At 40.3% G+C, this 14,959-nt stretch overlaps 1 protein-coding gene across 1 annotated transcript in view; it reads left to right on the top strand.

The window, feature by feature from the left end:
• Positions 1-516: 516 nt before the first annotated feature.
• The window catches only part of LOC126427112 (zinc finger protein 726-like), a 122,951-nt gene continuing 108,508 nt past the window's right edge, over positions 517-14,959 (top strand). The window contains 2 exon segments of the mRNA XM_050089334.1: positions 517-600; positions 1,923-2,011. Of these exon segments, the coding sequence (XP_049945291.1) occupies positions 1,940-2,011 (72 nt within the window). The 5' untranslated portion in view covers positions 517-600; positions 1,923-1,939.

Raw genomic sequence — 14,959 nt, forward strand, 5'->3', positions numbered from 1 at the left:
TCCTTAACACAGTCCGAGCTTGTGCACTGTCTCTAATGACCTTGATGTCGATGGGACGTTAAATCTAATCTTCCTTCCTTCTTCGGATGGGAATGTCGTAAATCAGCGTCCATTTGTTACGCGATTTAAAGAAAACTTTGAAGAAGAGTTTAGAGCTCATAACTGTAATAAGAAAACAAGAAAAATCAACAAGTTCTCACTGTCAAGCACTTTGTGCATGCCCGTCCTGCCTGTAACAAAGGAAAGTTACGACGATGTGATGTCCCTGTTCAGAATAGTGCTTCCCATACAGTACAATGAAGATTTAAAATTCCAAAAACTTTCAAACGCATTCCTTCAATAACAACTATTTTACGTTATCTCGTTGTTGTACTAAAATAGAGATAAGGGTTTACCAAAGGGATAGAATATCCTATGGAATTTAATTTTCGCATTTTATCTTTCCCTTTCTACCATACTGCTTGTCTCATAGCCCACGGCATAGAGCTTCGGCTTGGTGTAAGTTCTTTGGTTTAGCTGGTGTCAGTGTAGCAACCTTGTCAGTGTGTATCCAGCTGCAACCTCGTGATTTTGCGGAAATTTGTGTGTGACATTCTCGTGGTAATTTATAAGCGTTTGTAAATTGCAAACAAGAATAAGTGAAAAAATTGTTTCGGAAGTAAATTAACACGGTATTTCATTTATATTACAATAACAGCTGAGTTGTTGACGGCGTGTGAATGTTGTAATTTTTCAGGTTATGTTGATAACAGCCAAATGCCTGATTCATTAGTGGTTGCTATTTTTGGCCTGTCCGGTAAAGTCGCTACGTGTATTTTCATAAAATAAACGGTTGAGATTATGACGTGTTGTCAGGAGCAGTTTGCCTATGCAGGGATTTCCATCATGTATTTCGTGACTGACGGGAAAAGGCGGACAGTGAAGTTCAAACATTCGCTATGTTATTGCGGTTATTTTAAGTGTAATAATTTTCGTGATGATAATTTCTGTGATCTGATGTAGACATAGAGCGGCGCCAGATTGTAGTGCTAACGTAAGCATTTTTTTAATTCGTGGTTTGAGCAAGTTCGCATGAAAGGAAATGATGTAATTATGTTGAATTTTGTTAGTCTTCACTGTGCTTTGACTATTCGTGTCGTTATATTCGTCTAATCATATGTAAATACCAGTTTGTTGGAATGTGTAGGTTTTAATGGACTTCTGTATAAGAATACTTTAATTTAGGAACTGGCGAAATAAGAGGTACATAAAGCATTGCATGTTATCAGAACTCAATAGATCACTCATCATAGTTACAGTTAGTAGGAAGTAGTTTCAGTAAACCAGTTTCGTAAGAAAAAAAAACTCACCAGTGTTTAATCTTGATGGTAATCAAGAATGAGAGTTTCCGCATTGCAGTGTGCAATCTACGTTACATTTTTATGGTTTTCCTTAAAAGCAGGTTAAGATTCCAAAATGATGATGCTTATGGTAAATTGATTATACAACGGTGAATGAATACAGATGGAGAAAGTTTCAGTAATACCTATGTTGAATATGCATATTCATTGATAAACAAACAATCTGTATGTCCAGATTTTCATCATGTCCCTATTGGACTGAAATTAACACAACAAACAAAGTGTAGAATGAAATATTTGGTGTTATCCAGTATTTTCTCTTCGATCTATTGACTGCTTGGATTGTTTGTAATGTGCATGCACAAGAAAATACACATCTTCCAAAATTGCCACATAGGACATATCTATAAGCCAGTGTTACAAAGAAGCAGTAGCAACTGTAAATACTCCATTTCCAGTGCATGTTATTTTATGATTGTTCTCACCCAGTAGATGAGTGAAAATACTGCCTTTGAGCAATACCTCATGGTAAAAATGGAAACAGAGTGCACCTATTCTTATCTGATTGCTTTTCTTTTTCAGATTGTAGAACTGAAGCCATGGACCAGGACCCAACTATGTGGATAAAAAAAGAGGAAACAGATGAAGTAAAAACTGAGTTACACTCCCTGGTGAGTAGCTTACTCGTATTTCTTAACTGTGTTTCATTAATTTGTGTGTATAGTGTGTGAATACATACAATTCATGTCATATTGCTGGAAACATGAGTATTTGTGTTTACTAAAAAACTGATGAACATTCAGTCTTAAATATGACATGTTGCACAGTTTGAAATCAGCCTTGTATTAAACCTCAGATAGAATTGAGCAAGAGTTTCAATTTAATGTTCAGTAAACATGGAAAACCTTAATGCACAATCCAGTTACACTGATAAGGTGGTTGCCATAAAGTGGGTATATTCTGCTCTGATACACTTCGTTTAAATGACAACCTTAATGTGCAGCTTAAGAATAACTGACTATAGTGAATGTTAAGTGCCATTACATCTATAGATGGTATGGCTGCAGTTAATGCATTATTGCAGTGTATTGTGGTGTGGAGTGAGAATTGTCATTTATTTATTGATGACGTACAATAAGTTAGGCCTAATTGTAAATAACTTTAAAGTGACATTTGCATGGTCACCAACCTGAGAAGTATGTTTTGTAGTCTATTAACATTGAATATTACTATTAACTTTGAATATGTGAACAAAGTGTAAGTAGAACTGTCAACACTAAAGTTAAATTTCAGACAAATATCACCTGGAAGTGTAAATTGGTACACAGCCGGTAGGTGCAGAATGAATTTGTATGTTGGCAGCAGTTTTGATGAAGCCGTGGGGTTACATATTAAATATTGATAGGTTTGTTCATAATGACTTTCTGCATTTGCTGCACATTGTTACACACATTGCTTGTGAAACTGGCAGATTGTTAGTTACTGCTGTCAATAATCTTACATATACATGTCACTTAAAATCTGATGTAGTGCAACTGTTCGTAGGGTATTTGGCTATCAGCAGGCAAACAAATTCACTTGGTCCCACTAATATTTTTATTCTGCCAACCAGAACTGAGGGTCCTGACACAATCACACAAACTACTTGTCAACTATCTGTGCTGAACAAGTCTGTTTCAACATCCATCTTGGGTGCAACTGCAGAAGTACTGTGATAGCATTAATGCAGCATTTGTATTTGAATATATGTGAGTGTTTTATTATAGTTCGTACAAACTATGTGAGGCAATTCATTTGATGAGAAGTATCAGTACAGTAGACCTAAACTATCACTGTGAGGAAATGATAAGAAAGTAAATTTACTAAATTTTATTAAATACAGTAAGAGTGGTTAGACCCAACATAGTTCAGGCTTTGGCTTTTACCCCCCACATAATGAGTGTTCGACATATAGAATGATATGTATGCACAACACACAGCATGTGAATGAAAAGCAATTTGAAGAATCATTCACCTTGGACCTGAACCACAGAACTATTCAAAGGCTACAAGGTTAAAATGGGGTTCTAGCCCCCCCTCGAAATATTGGTTGTGGTGACTGACCCATAGTGCAGCTCAAGGCCTAGCCTAGGTTGAAAGGTGGCAATGTGGGTGCGAGCTGACAAAGCCTAGAAATGTGAAAGTCAAATAAAGGATGTAGCAAATTGACTAGCAGCACAGCCTAATGTTTACTAAAAAATCCAAATGGTGCCTAGACTGTAACCTTTACCCACAATAAGTCTTCTCTTACAATGTGTGCTGAGTTAGTTGATGGACTGAACTTCCATATGATCTTAACAGATGCATGTAGACATTATCCCAATGGAAAGCCACCTTTGCCAAATTAATTAAAACTTAATTTTTGATTGTGTATAGTTTGGGCATGAGGACATGCTGGAAAGTATTGGCTCAAAATTTTTATTTGAAAATTATTGAAGCATTTTAATTAAAACAAACTTAACATTTAACATATTTATTCTTCGTGTTTGTATGTTTATATCAAACATAGTCACCCTGGCACTGAACCCTTTCTCTCAATGAGACACCAGGTTGTTGGTGTCATTACTGTAGAATGTTTGATTTTCTTGGTAGCTCCACAGCCTCACCTCTGCTCACAGCAATTCATCACTATTATCCTTGAAGGTGTTCTTTAGGTTTTGGAAACAGTTGAAAATTCATTGAATCAAGCCAGGACACTATGGTGGATGATCAATAATAATGAATCAAGGGTGTCACTTGCAGGTTGTGAATGGTCCGGCGTTGTCATGCTGAAGGAAAGGGTGCCCCATGTGTGTGTGAACTATTTGAATCAGTGCTCTGTTTTCTGAAGGTTTTCTCACATGTCGACATGGTTAAATAACACACCCATCTTACACACTGTAATTCAAAACTCTCCAGCGAGAGGGTCCTGCATATTCTCAGAAAAGTGGAAACATCAACAGAGTAATATGCATGACAAGTAATACTTTAACTGATATAAAGAACAGAATAAAAACTTTGGAGGCATTATTTTCTGATAGGCCCTTGTAATAAGTTGATGCATTTCACAATTGCCTCGAATGTTGCAGAATGGTTCCCTTGGCATTGCCCAGCCTCCATCTGGAAGTCATAATACTAAATCCATATACACATCAGCCGAAACATTATGACCACCGATTTGCTATCAATATAAACTCATCCAGGCAATAGCACCTAACCTTGTCTTCTAGTCAGACACGCACGGTGCATGGATTATCAATGAGCATGCTGATCGGGTGTAAAATAGGGACTGCGCACAATCTATCTTAGTCTGACCGAGAGCAGATTTTGATGGCTGGAAGGCTTGGCAGGAGCATTTTGGAAGCTGCACAGCTTGTTGGCTGTTTGAGGAGTGTTGTCGCAGTTGTCTTCAACACAGGGTGAAATAAAGGTTAAACCATGCCCAGACATTATGGGGTTGGGCAAGCACCTGTCATGACAGATGGTAGACATCATAGGTTGGGCAGACTGTTAAAACAAGACAGGCAGCAAACTATGGTGTAACTAACATCAGACTTTAATGCTTGGCAGAGTACAAGTGTGTCTGAATGCACAATGCTCAAAACACTCATAATGATGAGTCTGTTTAGCTGATGACCCACGAATGTGCCAGTGTTAATGCCATGACATCAACAACTTCAACTGAAATAGACAGGTAACTATTGGTGCTGGATTTGGCACAATGGCAGACCACTGCATGGTCCTGCCTTTGTGAGGGTACGGTTCCTTTACTCCTGTACTGGCAGGACCTCCATTATACTCCAGGAAAAGACCATGTGGGCACCCATGGGTTCACTGGAGCTCGTACAAGGCACTATGTTAGAAAAGGAGTATTGTGAACTGGTTGCAAACCACATCCACCTCTTACGTTGTCATTGCGATCTTCAGTCCTGAGACTGGTTTAATGCAGCTCTCCATGCTACTCTATCCTGTGCAAGCTTCTTCATCTCTGAGTAACTGCTGCAACCCACATCCTCCTGAATCTGTTTAGTGTATTCATGCCTTGGTCTCCCACTATGATTTTTACCCTCCGAACTTACCTTCAATACTAAATTGGTGATCCTTTGCAACCTCATTACATGTCCTCGCAACTGATCCCTTCTTCTAGTAAAGTTGTGCCACAAATTGCTCTCCTCCCCAATTCTATTCGGTACCTCCTCATTAATTACATGATCTACCCATCTGATCTTCAGCGTTCTTCTGTAGCACCATGTTTCGGAAGCTTCTCTTCTTGTCTAAACACTTTATTATCCATGTTTCAATTCCATACATGGATACACTCCATACAAATACTTTCTGAAAAGACTTCCTGACCCATACGTTTATACTCCATGTTAATAGATATCTCTTGGACAGAAAGGCTTCTCTTGGCATTGCCAATCTACATTTTATATCCTCTCCGCTACGACCATCATCAGTTATTTTGCCCCCCATCCACTACTTTTAAGTGTCTCGTTTCCTAATCTAATTCCGTAAGCATCATCTGATTTAATTTGACTACGTTCCATCATCCTCACTTAGCTTTAGTTGATGTTCATCTTATATCCTCCTTCCAAGACACCGTCCATTATGTTCAAGTGCTCTTGCAGGTCCTTTGCTGACTGACAGAATTACGTCCTCCGCAAACCTCGAAGTTTTTATTTCTTCCCCTTGGATTTTAATTCCTACTTCAAATTTTTCTTTTGTTTCCTTTACTGCTTGCTCAAGATACAGATTAAACAACATCAGGGATAGGCTACAACCCTGTCTCACTCCCTTCCCAACCACTGCTACCCTTACATGCCCCTCGACTCTGCCATACAAATTATAAATAGCATTCTGCTCCCTGCATTCAATGAGTGCCACCTTTGGAATTTGGAAGACAGTATTCCATTCAATATTGTCAAAAGCTTTTTCTAAGTCTACAAATGCTGAAAATGTAAGTAAATATTGCCTCAAGTTTTCCGAAATTTCTATGAAATCCAAACTTATCTTCCCCGAGGTCTGCATCTACTGGTTTTTTCATTTGTCTGCAAAGAATTCGTGTTAGTGTTTTGCACCTGTGACTTATTAAACTGATAGTTTGGTAATTTTCGGACCTGTCAGCATCTGTGCCCTTTGGGATTGGAATTATTATATTCTTCTTGAAGTCTGATGGTATTTCGCGTGTCTCCTACATCTTGCTCACCAGATGGTAGAGTTTTGTCAAGGCTGGCTCTCCCAAGGCTATCAGTAGTTCTAATGGATGCTGTCTACTCCCAGGGCCTTGTTTCAATTTAGGTCTTTTAGTGCTCTGTCAAACTCATCACGCAGGATCATATTTCCCATTTCATCCTCATCTACGTCCTCTTCCATTTCTATAATATTGCCTATAAGTACATTGTCCTTGTAGAGACCTTCTATATACTCCTTTCAGCTTTTTGCCTTCCCTTCTTTGCTTGGAACTGGTTTTCCACCTGAGCTCTTGATACTCTTACGTGGTTCTCTTTTCTCCAAAGGTCTCTTCAATTTTCCTGTAGGCAGTATCTATTTTGCCCCTAGTCATATGGACTCCACATCCTTAAATTTGCTCTGTACCCATCCCTGTTTTGCCATTTTGCATTTCCTGTCGATATCATTTTTGAGATGTTCATATTCCTTTCTGGCTGCTTCATTTACTGCATTTTTATATTTTCCCCTTTCATCAATTAAATTCCATCTCTCTTCTGTTACCCAAGGATTTCTACTAGCCCTCGTCTTTTACCTACTTGATCGTCTGCTGCCTTCACTATTTCATCTCTCAAAGCTACCCTTTCCTCTTCTACTGTATCTCTTTCCCATATTCCTGTCAATGGTGTCCTAATGCCCTCTGAAACTCTGCACAGCCTCTGATTCTTTTAGTTTATCCAGATCCCATCTCCTAAAATTCCTACCATTTTGCAGTTCCTTCAGTTTCAATATACAGTTCACAACCAATGAATTGCGGTCAGAGTCCACATCTGCCCCTGGAAATGTCTTACAGTTTAAAACCTGATTCCTAAATCTCTGTCTTACCAATGCATAATCTATCTAAAACCTTCCAGTGTCTCAAGACCTCTTCCATGTGTTCAACCTTCTGTCATGATTCTTTAACGAAGTGTTAGCTACACTATGTGATCAAAAGTATCTGGACCCCAGGCTGAAAATGACTTAAAATTTCGTGGTGCCCTCCATCGGTAATGCTGGAATTCAATATGATGTTCGTCCACCCTTTGCATTGATGACAGTGTCTACGTTTGTGGGCATATGTTCAGTCAGGTGCTGGAATGTTTCTTGGGTAATGGCAGCCAATTTTTCACAGAATGCTGCACTGAGAAGAGGTATCAATGTTGGTCAGTGAGGCTTGGCACAACATCGGCATTCCAAAACTTCCCAAGGATGTCGTATAGGATTCGGGTCAGGACTCCATGAAGGCCACTTCATTACAGGAATGTTATTGTCATGTAACGACTCCACCACAGGCCGTGCATCATGAATAGGTGATCGATTGTGTTGAAAGGTGCAATTGCTGTCCCCAAATTGCTCTTCAACAGTTGGAAGCAAGAAGGTGCTTAAAACATCAATGTAGGCGTTGTGCTGTGATAGTGCCGCACAAAACAATAGGCGGTGCAAGCCCCTCCATGAAAAACACGAAACCAAGTTAGGCTAAGTTTCCTTTAATTTACATCTATGGTCACAAATGTTTTGTTAACAGATTACCGGTTTCGGTCTATAATGACCATCATCAGATCTGCAGCACAAAATGGGAAAAACATAAATACTCGCAGATTGTCTACAGCTTAAAAAACAATAAAAAGACCATAATGAAAAGTACTACTGACATATTTCTGCATTTTAAATATGAAGAGGCATACCTGTTTCATAAAAACAAAGTCCTAATGTACTGCAGCCATAGTGACATCGTCAAATGTTAAATGTGGAATCAGCACCAGCATCATCAAATACATACAAATAACATCACATGCACGAGTCATGTTGTCAGTAGTGCTACTGTTTAAAACAAGCTGCTGTACAGTAGCCACAAGATGTTTGTGTTGTAAGGTCACCAGATGTCACTAATGTCGGCATACAGTAGTTTTCAATAATTAATTGAAACAGCAGAAATAAAGAGGGAAGTCTGTAATAAGCTTATAATGTATAAAAGGCATTACAGTAATAAAAAGCAGTAAAAAAATGACATAAGTAATATTGTTAAAAAGAGGAAGAGTTAAGGAACAGTGGTTGACATGTGCTCAAGTGCCAATATTCTAGATAATGACGTTAATATTGAACACCAGTGAGAGTGCACCTGGTAATATTAAACAACCATAAAACAAATTGCTAAAGGAGCCACAAATGAAAGTAAACATAGTGCTGCACATAATTAGTGCCCTCTGTTAGCGCTAACGCCAGTATTCCGCACAGGTGGGAACTGGTTGGAGGAACATGATCGGCAGAGGGCCCTTCGTACCCTATGGCACTCCGTTGCAAGAAAATAATGATAAAATTCTGTAACAGTGGATGATCCACACTATCTGATTAATGCAGGCTATGAAATGAATAGGGAAGGAACAAGAAGATACTAGAGTCATGCGTAAAACATATGAAAACTAAGTAAATATGTGATGCACTCAATACTAGGTGAACTTATCAACACACCATATGTAACAGAGGCGTGCAGTGGTTAGAGTAAAACATTGTCAAGTAAAGCAAAGTAGGCACTGGGCACAATCATTTTGCCAGTTAAGCAGTTTAGTTGGTTCTGTTTTTTGCTTTATAAATTTCAAGCTCCTCTAACAAATTGAGTAGCTGCTCGACCATGAAATCCAAGTTTTCTCACCACTTGCCTGTCATAGTACTTGCAGTTGATCCTGATGCAGTGTGCAATGCCTGTCCATTGGTCTGGATAGATGTCTGCCTATTACACATTACAACCCTCTTTAAGTGTCGACAGTATCGGTCAGTCGACAGACGAGATCGCCCTATTTGCTTTTGTGCTGTACATGTCCCTCCATGTTTCAACATCACTATCACATTGGAAACAGTGGACCAAGGGATGTTTAGGAGTGTGTAAATCTCACATACAGATGTATTACACAAGTGACACCCTATCACATGACCACATTCGAAGTCCATGAGTTACGCGGAGCACCCCATTCTGCTCTTTCATGACTACATAGGTCGCTGATGTGGAGTACCTTGCAGTAGGTGGCAGCACAATGCATCTATATGAGAAACTAATGTTTTTTGGGGTGTGTGGATACTTTCGAGCACAGTGTATGATGAAGTTATGTTCTGTGCAAAATTCTATCAGACGGCTTCCTCTTTCATTCCTTACCCACATTCCATATTCACCTACTACTTTTCCTTCTATTTTCCAACTATTGAATTCCACTCCCCCATGACTATTAAATTTTTGTCTCCCTTCACTATCTAAATAATTTTGTTTATCTCATCATACATTCCTTCTATTGTTTCATTATCCATGGAACTAGTTGGCATATAAATTTGTACTACTGTGGTAGGCATGGGCTTCATGTTCATCTTGACTACAATAATGCATTCGCTATGCTGTTTGTAGTAGCTTACCCACACTCCTTTTCTTTTATCCATTATTAAACCTACACCTCCATCACCCCTATTTCATTTTTATTTATAATTCTGTATTTATTTGACGAGAAGTCTTGTTCCTCATGCCGTTGAACTTCACTAATTCCCACTATATCTAGCTTTAACCTATCCATTTCCCTTTTTAAATTTTCTAACCTACCTGCCGAATTAAGAGATCTGACATTCCATGCACCAATCTGTAGAATGCCAGTTTTCTTTCTCCTGATAACAACTTGGTCCCGAGTTATCACCACCTGGAGATTTGAATGGGGGACTATTTTACCTCCAGAATATTTTACCCAAGAGGACGCCTTCACCATTTAATCACAAAGCTGTAGTTTCCCCTTGCTTTCACCTGCTTGCACTATCAGCACTGCAACACCATTCTGGTTAATGTTACAAGGCCAAATTAATCATTCATCCTGAAAGTTGCCCCTGCAACTACTGAAAAGGCTGCTGCCCATCCTTCAGCAACCACATGTTTGTCTGGCCTCCCAGCAGATACTCGTCCGTTGCAGTTTCACCTTTGTTACAGCTGTCTGTGTTGCTGAGCCACACAAGCCTCCCAACCAGTGACAAGATCCATGGTTCATGTTAGGTCCACCTCTTCATGATGATCATATTTTGCAATGGCAGTGGCATTTTTCATCAAAATTATGCACCATTTCACAAGGCCATGTGTGGTGGAATGGTTTGAGGAACACAGTGGTGAGTTCCAATTGATACGATGGTCACCCAATTTGCCAGCTCTGAACCTGATCGAACACATCTGGGATGTGATTTAACATAACGTGTGCCAACTACCTCAAATGATCTACCAAGGCCTAATTGCTTCCATGCCACAATGTCTTCCTGCTGTTATCTGTGCCAAAGGTGGACATACTAGCTTTTAGAGTGGTGATCATAACGTTGGGGCGGATCAGACTATGGCACTTACCATAATTGAAAGAAGATTGTTTTAGTGTAGTGATGGTGATAATGATAGTGGCACATAAAATTCGGCCAAACAGCACATGCCGCCCATGAGCCCTGCATGGCTCACCCTCCAGTCCAGCTTCAAGACACCGACTGCCTGTGAAATGCACTGCTTTTCCTTGCCACCCAGTGTGGCTCCACAACACCACTGGTGCCATGAGCTCCGAGCTGTGAGATGTGACATCTGGCTGGCACATGGGGCTGGAATTCAGAGACGGACCCCACCATATCTTAACATGCCCCGCCAAACCAAATTCCCCCTGCCCCGCCATTAAAAAGCCCTTTACATGTGACTCTCCTTCACCTGCGTAATAAGCACACGTGAGTCTTTACTTGTGCAGAAATTCAGAACCAGCTGGTTTGCCTGGCTCACCACCCTGGCAATCTCATAGGGTACAGAGAATTGAGGAGCCAGCTTGCTAGCGAACCTTAACTCCGCTTTTTGAGCAATATTAGGATTTTGGACTAACACTGTCCCCAACTTTTGCACTGAACTATTTAGTCCATGATTGTTGCATGGATAATTACCAGAATAGTCACCCTTCTGCTTGGAATGAGAAAAAAAAGAGAAGTTGTTCATAACAACTAATAGGTGCCTAACACCCACACATGTGGAAGTGGTCCTATATAATCAATAAAAAATTTATGCATCAGGTGTTTCTCATGTGTAGACTCTAAATGCCCCATGGGAGAATTCGGGTTGGGCTCAGCTCCCTTACAGCTCACACTCCCCCCACCAAATTCTGGATGTCCTTATACAGGGAAAACCAGGTGACATGTTGAACGATCTTCACCCCCACCAATCTCCAGTCTTTGTTATACAGGGAGGACCAGGCGATGTGTTGTCTGATCTTAACAGTTGTATAAATGCCCAAATGACTGCCTAAGAGGGTGTTATGGAAGTAATGAGCCAAAACCTAACTAAGAGGCTGAGTGTCAGTCTCTAAACAAAAGTCTCAGTGTTCAAAATAAAATCTGAATTTGTCAAGGGAAAACAGAACTGCCAAGGCTTCCTATTCAAACATAAAATATTTCATCTCCACAGGTGAAAGTTTTAAGGTGTGTAGGCTATAGAGCATCAGCTTGCCACAGACCCATCTCATTCTGTTCCTGCAGGAGGCCAGCTGCCACTTTCTGTTCCAGAAGAATTACAGGCGTCCATCTGCAAGAACAAGAGGAGCTCAAAGTTGGGTATGGCTAATATTAGTTGGTTAGTAAGCGCCACCTTAATGCCTTCAAAAGATTCCTGATGACTTTCATCTCATTTGAAATTTCTTGAATCGTTAAGGCATTTGCCGTGTCTATGAACAGTGCCACACCTTTCTTATTTCTAGGAACTGTAAATTTTCACAAATCACCAGTATACTCCTGGTCAATTCTAATACAATCAGTGGAACTAAGATGTCCCGAGAATGAAACCTATGTACCAGTGTGATTTTCGATGGTTTCACATCAAGTCCCACCTCCCTCTGGTAAACCAGGTCTGCAAAAAGTTGCAGCTGTCCAGACAGACTAGCACTACAAATAACAATGCCATATAGGTAATTATAGACACACTTGAAATCACCCAAAACACAATCTAGAAGGCAAGACAGAATGGCAGCTGCCACTGACAAACCAAAGGCCACCCTGTTAAAATCGTAGAGGTTCCAGTCTGTACAGAAGGCAGTACTATGCTTGGAATCCTCTGTTAGCATGATCTGATAATATGCCTGATTGAGATCCAGGACAGTAAAATACTGAGCCTCACTCAATGAAGAAAAAAAATTAGGTAGATTTGGAAGTGACAGATTCCAAAACTACCTTCTCATTAACTGCACGATAATCCACAACTGGATGAAACACTGCTCTGCTGCCCATAGGTATTGAGAATATGGGAGAAGCATAGGCTGAGGTTGAGGGCTCGATGACCCCATCGAACAATGTATTATTAATCAAAGCACATATACATTTCATCTTTGATAGAGAAAGTTGTAAAGATCGTACCTCTCTGGAATGTCATTTGTAAGGCGAATCTTGTACTGGATTTTATTGGTGATGTCCAGTCTGTTAGTTAACATCTGCACTAAACAATCAAGAACTTCCAGTACCTGCTTCACCTCTACTAGACCAAGGTGACTGAGCCCAAATGGCGAACGTTGCGGTAACGCTATGAATTCCAGTGGCAACCCGACAGGAGCACAACATGAGTTTTTCAGCTGGGTTAAATTTCAAATAAACAACCCTGCCTTGACAATCTAATGCCAACCCATTGCCACTTACAAAAACACACCCCAAAATTAAATTCACTGAAAGATTTTTAATTACTTCCTACTTCACAGGCCAACAAAATTTTCCAATACTCAGTTTTGACAACCAGAGGCAACATCTGCCCAGTGAAAGCTTGACATTTGGAGGATGGATGCAAACAAGGTAATTCACAGGTATGGCAGAACTCCAAATACCACAGATAATCTAGACGACAAACTGAACTACCATAGTTGAGGAGGGTGCACACTGGTTCCTAGTTAAGTTGTTCCCAAAGGTAAGGCAGTGGTTTTCATACCTCAGACTTGACACAGACACAGACACAGCACTCCGGTAGTAGAACACTACCATGCCTCTTCTATTCCTTGTGACACCAGCTGTTTGACTCTCCTTCCATGGAACTGGAAATTGCCATACAAGATGCCCCTCTTTGTTACACTGGAAACACATCCTATGCTTGTTCCTTCTGGGTGGTCCCCTTTTAAATTGCCTGGAATCTCGATCCCCATCTTGATAATGATGCTGAAACCCCCATCACTACTGGTGCACGAAACTCTGGCATCTGTAGCGGACACCAAAGCCTCTAATCCAGTAAAAGATGTGCATTTATGATCGAACGTATCGAACGTAAGCCATGTGGCTGCATTTTCTCTAATATATTATTGAGTATTTGTATCTCTGTGACTTGCCATTCCAAGGCTGGAATGGCCATACATATTCACCTATGTACATAGGAAAAGGTTCATTAGAAAACTGCACTTACCAAATGTTTATGCTTGAGCAGCCTCTTAATATGAGATAATTTCGACCCAATAATTGATTTCCAGGATTCCTCGATCCTGTACTTCTGTGTAAAATTCGACTGAAAACACAGCTTAACACATGGGGTACAACGAATGAACAACATTATTGGAGATAGCAAAAGCATCAGCATGAAACATAAATTAGACCATGATCCACAGAATGGATTTCACCTGTCTTAAATTCTAATTTTAAAGTTCTGTTATAGTTTGAAGCAGTAACATTATTTGGTAAGGTAATTTTCCAAATGAATTCCCCTCTGGTCCTTGAAGGTGTTTGTAGTATTGCTACTGCTTCCAGCAGTTATCTGTTGGTGGGAGAATCTTGCTCACTACCTATTGCACCTAATTTCTCTAAATCAAGGTGGCTGACACCACTTTGCAAGTCATCACCTGCCCCTGTAATTGCAGAGCTAATCTAACCTGCTCAGAATAGACTACGTCGTGAAATACCCCACAAGTGATTAGCCCAATGAATCAATTCTGTCTGAATTGCGCGTATTTGCTTATGGTTGCGCTGACTACTTTCTAAACACTCTACCTCCTGACACAAGGTTGTCATGGCCAGAGCTCAGTCAGGATGTGCAACACCTACCGCCCTGATGCAGTTCGTACTAATCACCAAGGGGTAGTCCACACTGGCATGCAGATGAGCCACAAGTTAGGCAACACTGCCCTTACATGGCAGCTGACACACTTTTAATTCGTAGATCAACTGTTGCTTCTTCAATAAGGACAAATTGGGACAGTCATTGGACCCCATGTTTAGCAGTGGATACCTACACACACACACACACACACCTCATTGTGAATGACAGTATGAGGATATGAAACTTCCTGGCAGATTGAAACTGTGTGCCCGACTGAGACTCGGACTCGGGACCTTTGCCTTTTGCGGGCAAGTGCTCTATCATCTGAGCTACCGAAGCACGACTCACGTCTGGTCTCACAGCT

The sequence above is a fragment of the Schistocerca serialis genome, chromosome 11, assembly GCF_023864345.2.
Source record: "Schistocerca serialis cubense isolate TAMUIC-IGC-003099 chromosome 11, iqSchSeri2.2, whole genome shotgun sequence".
Lineage (NCBI taxonomy): Eukaryota > Metazoa > Arthropoda > Insecta > Orthoptera > Acrididae > Schistocerca > Schistocerca serialis.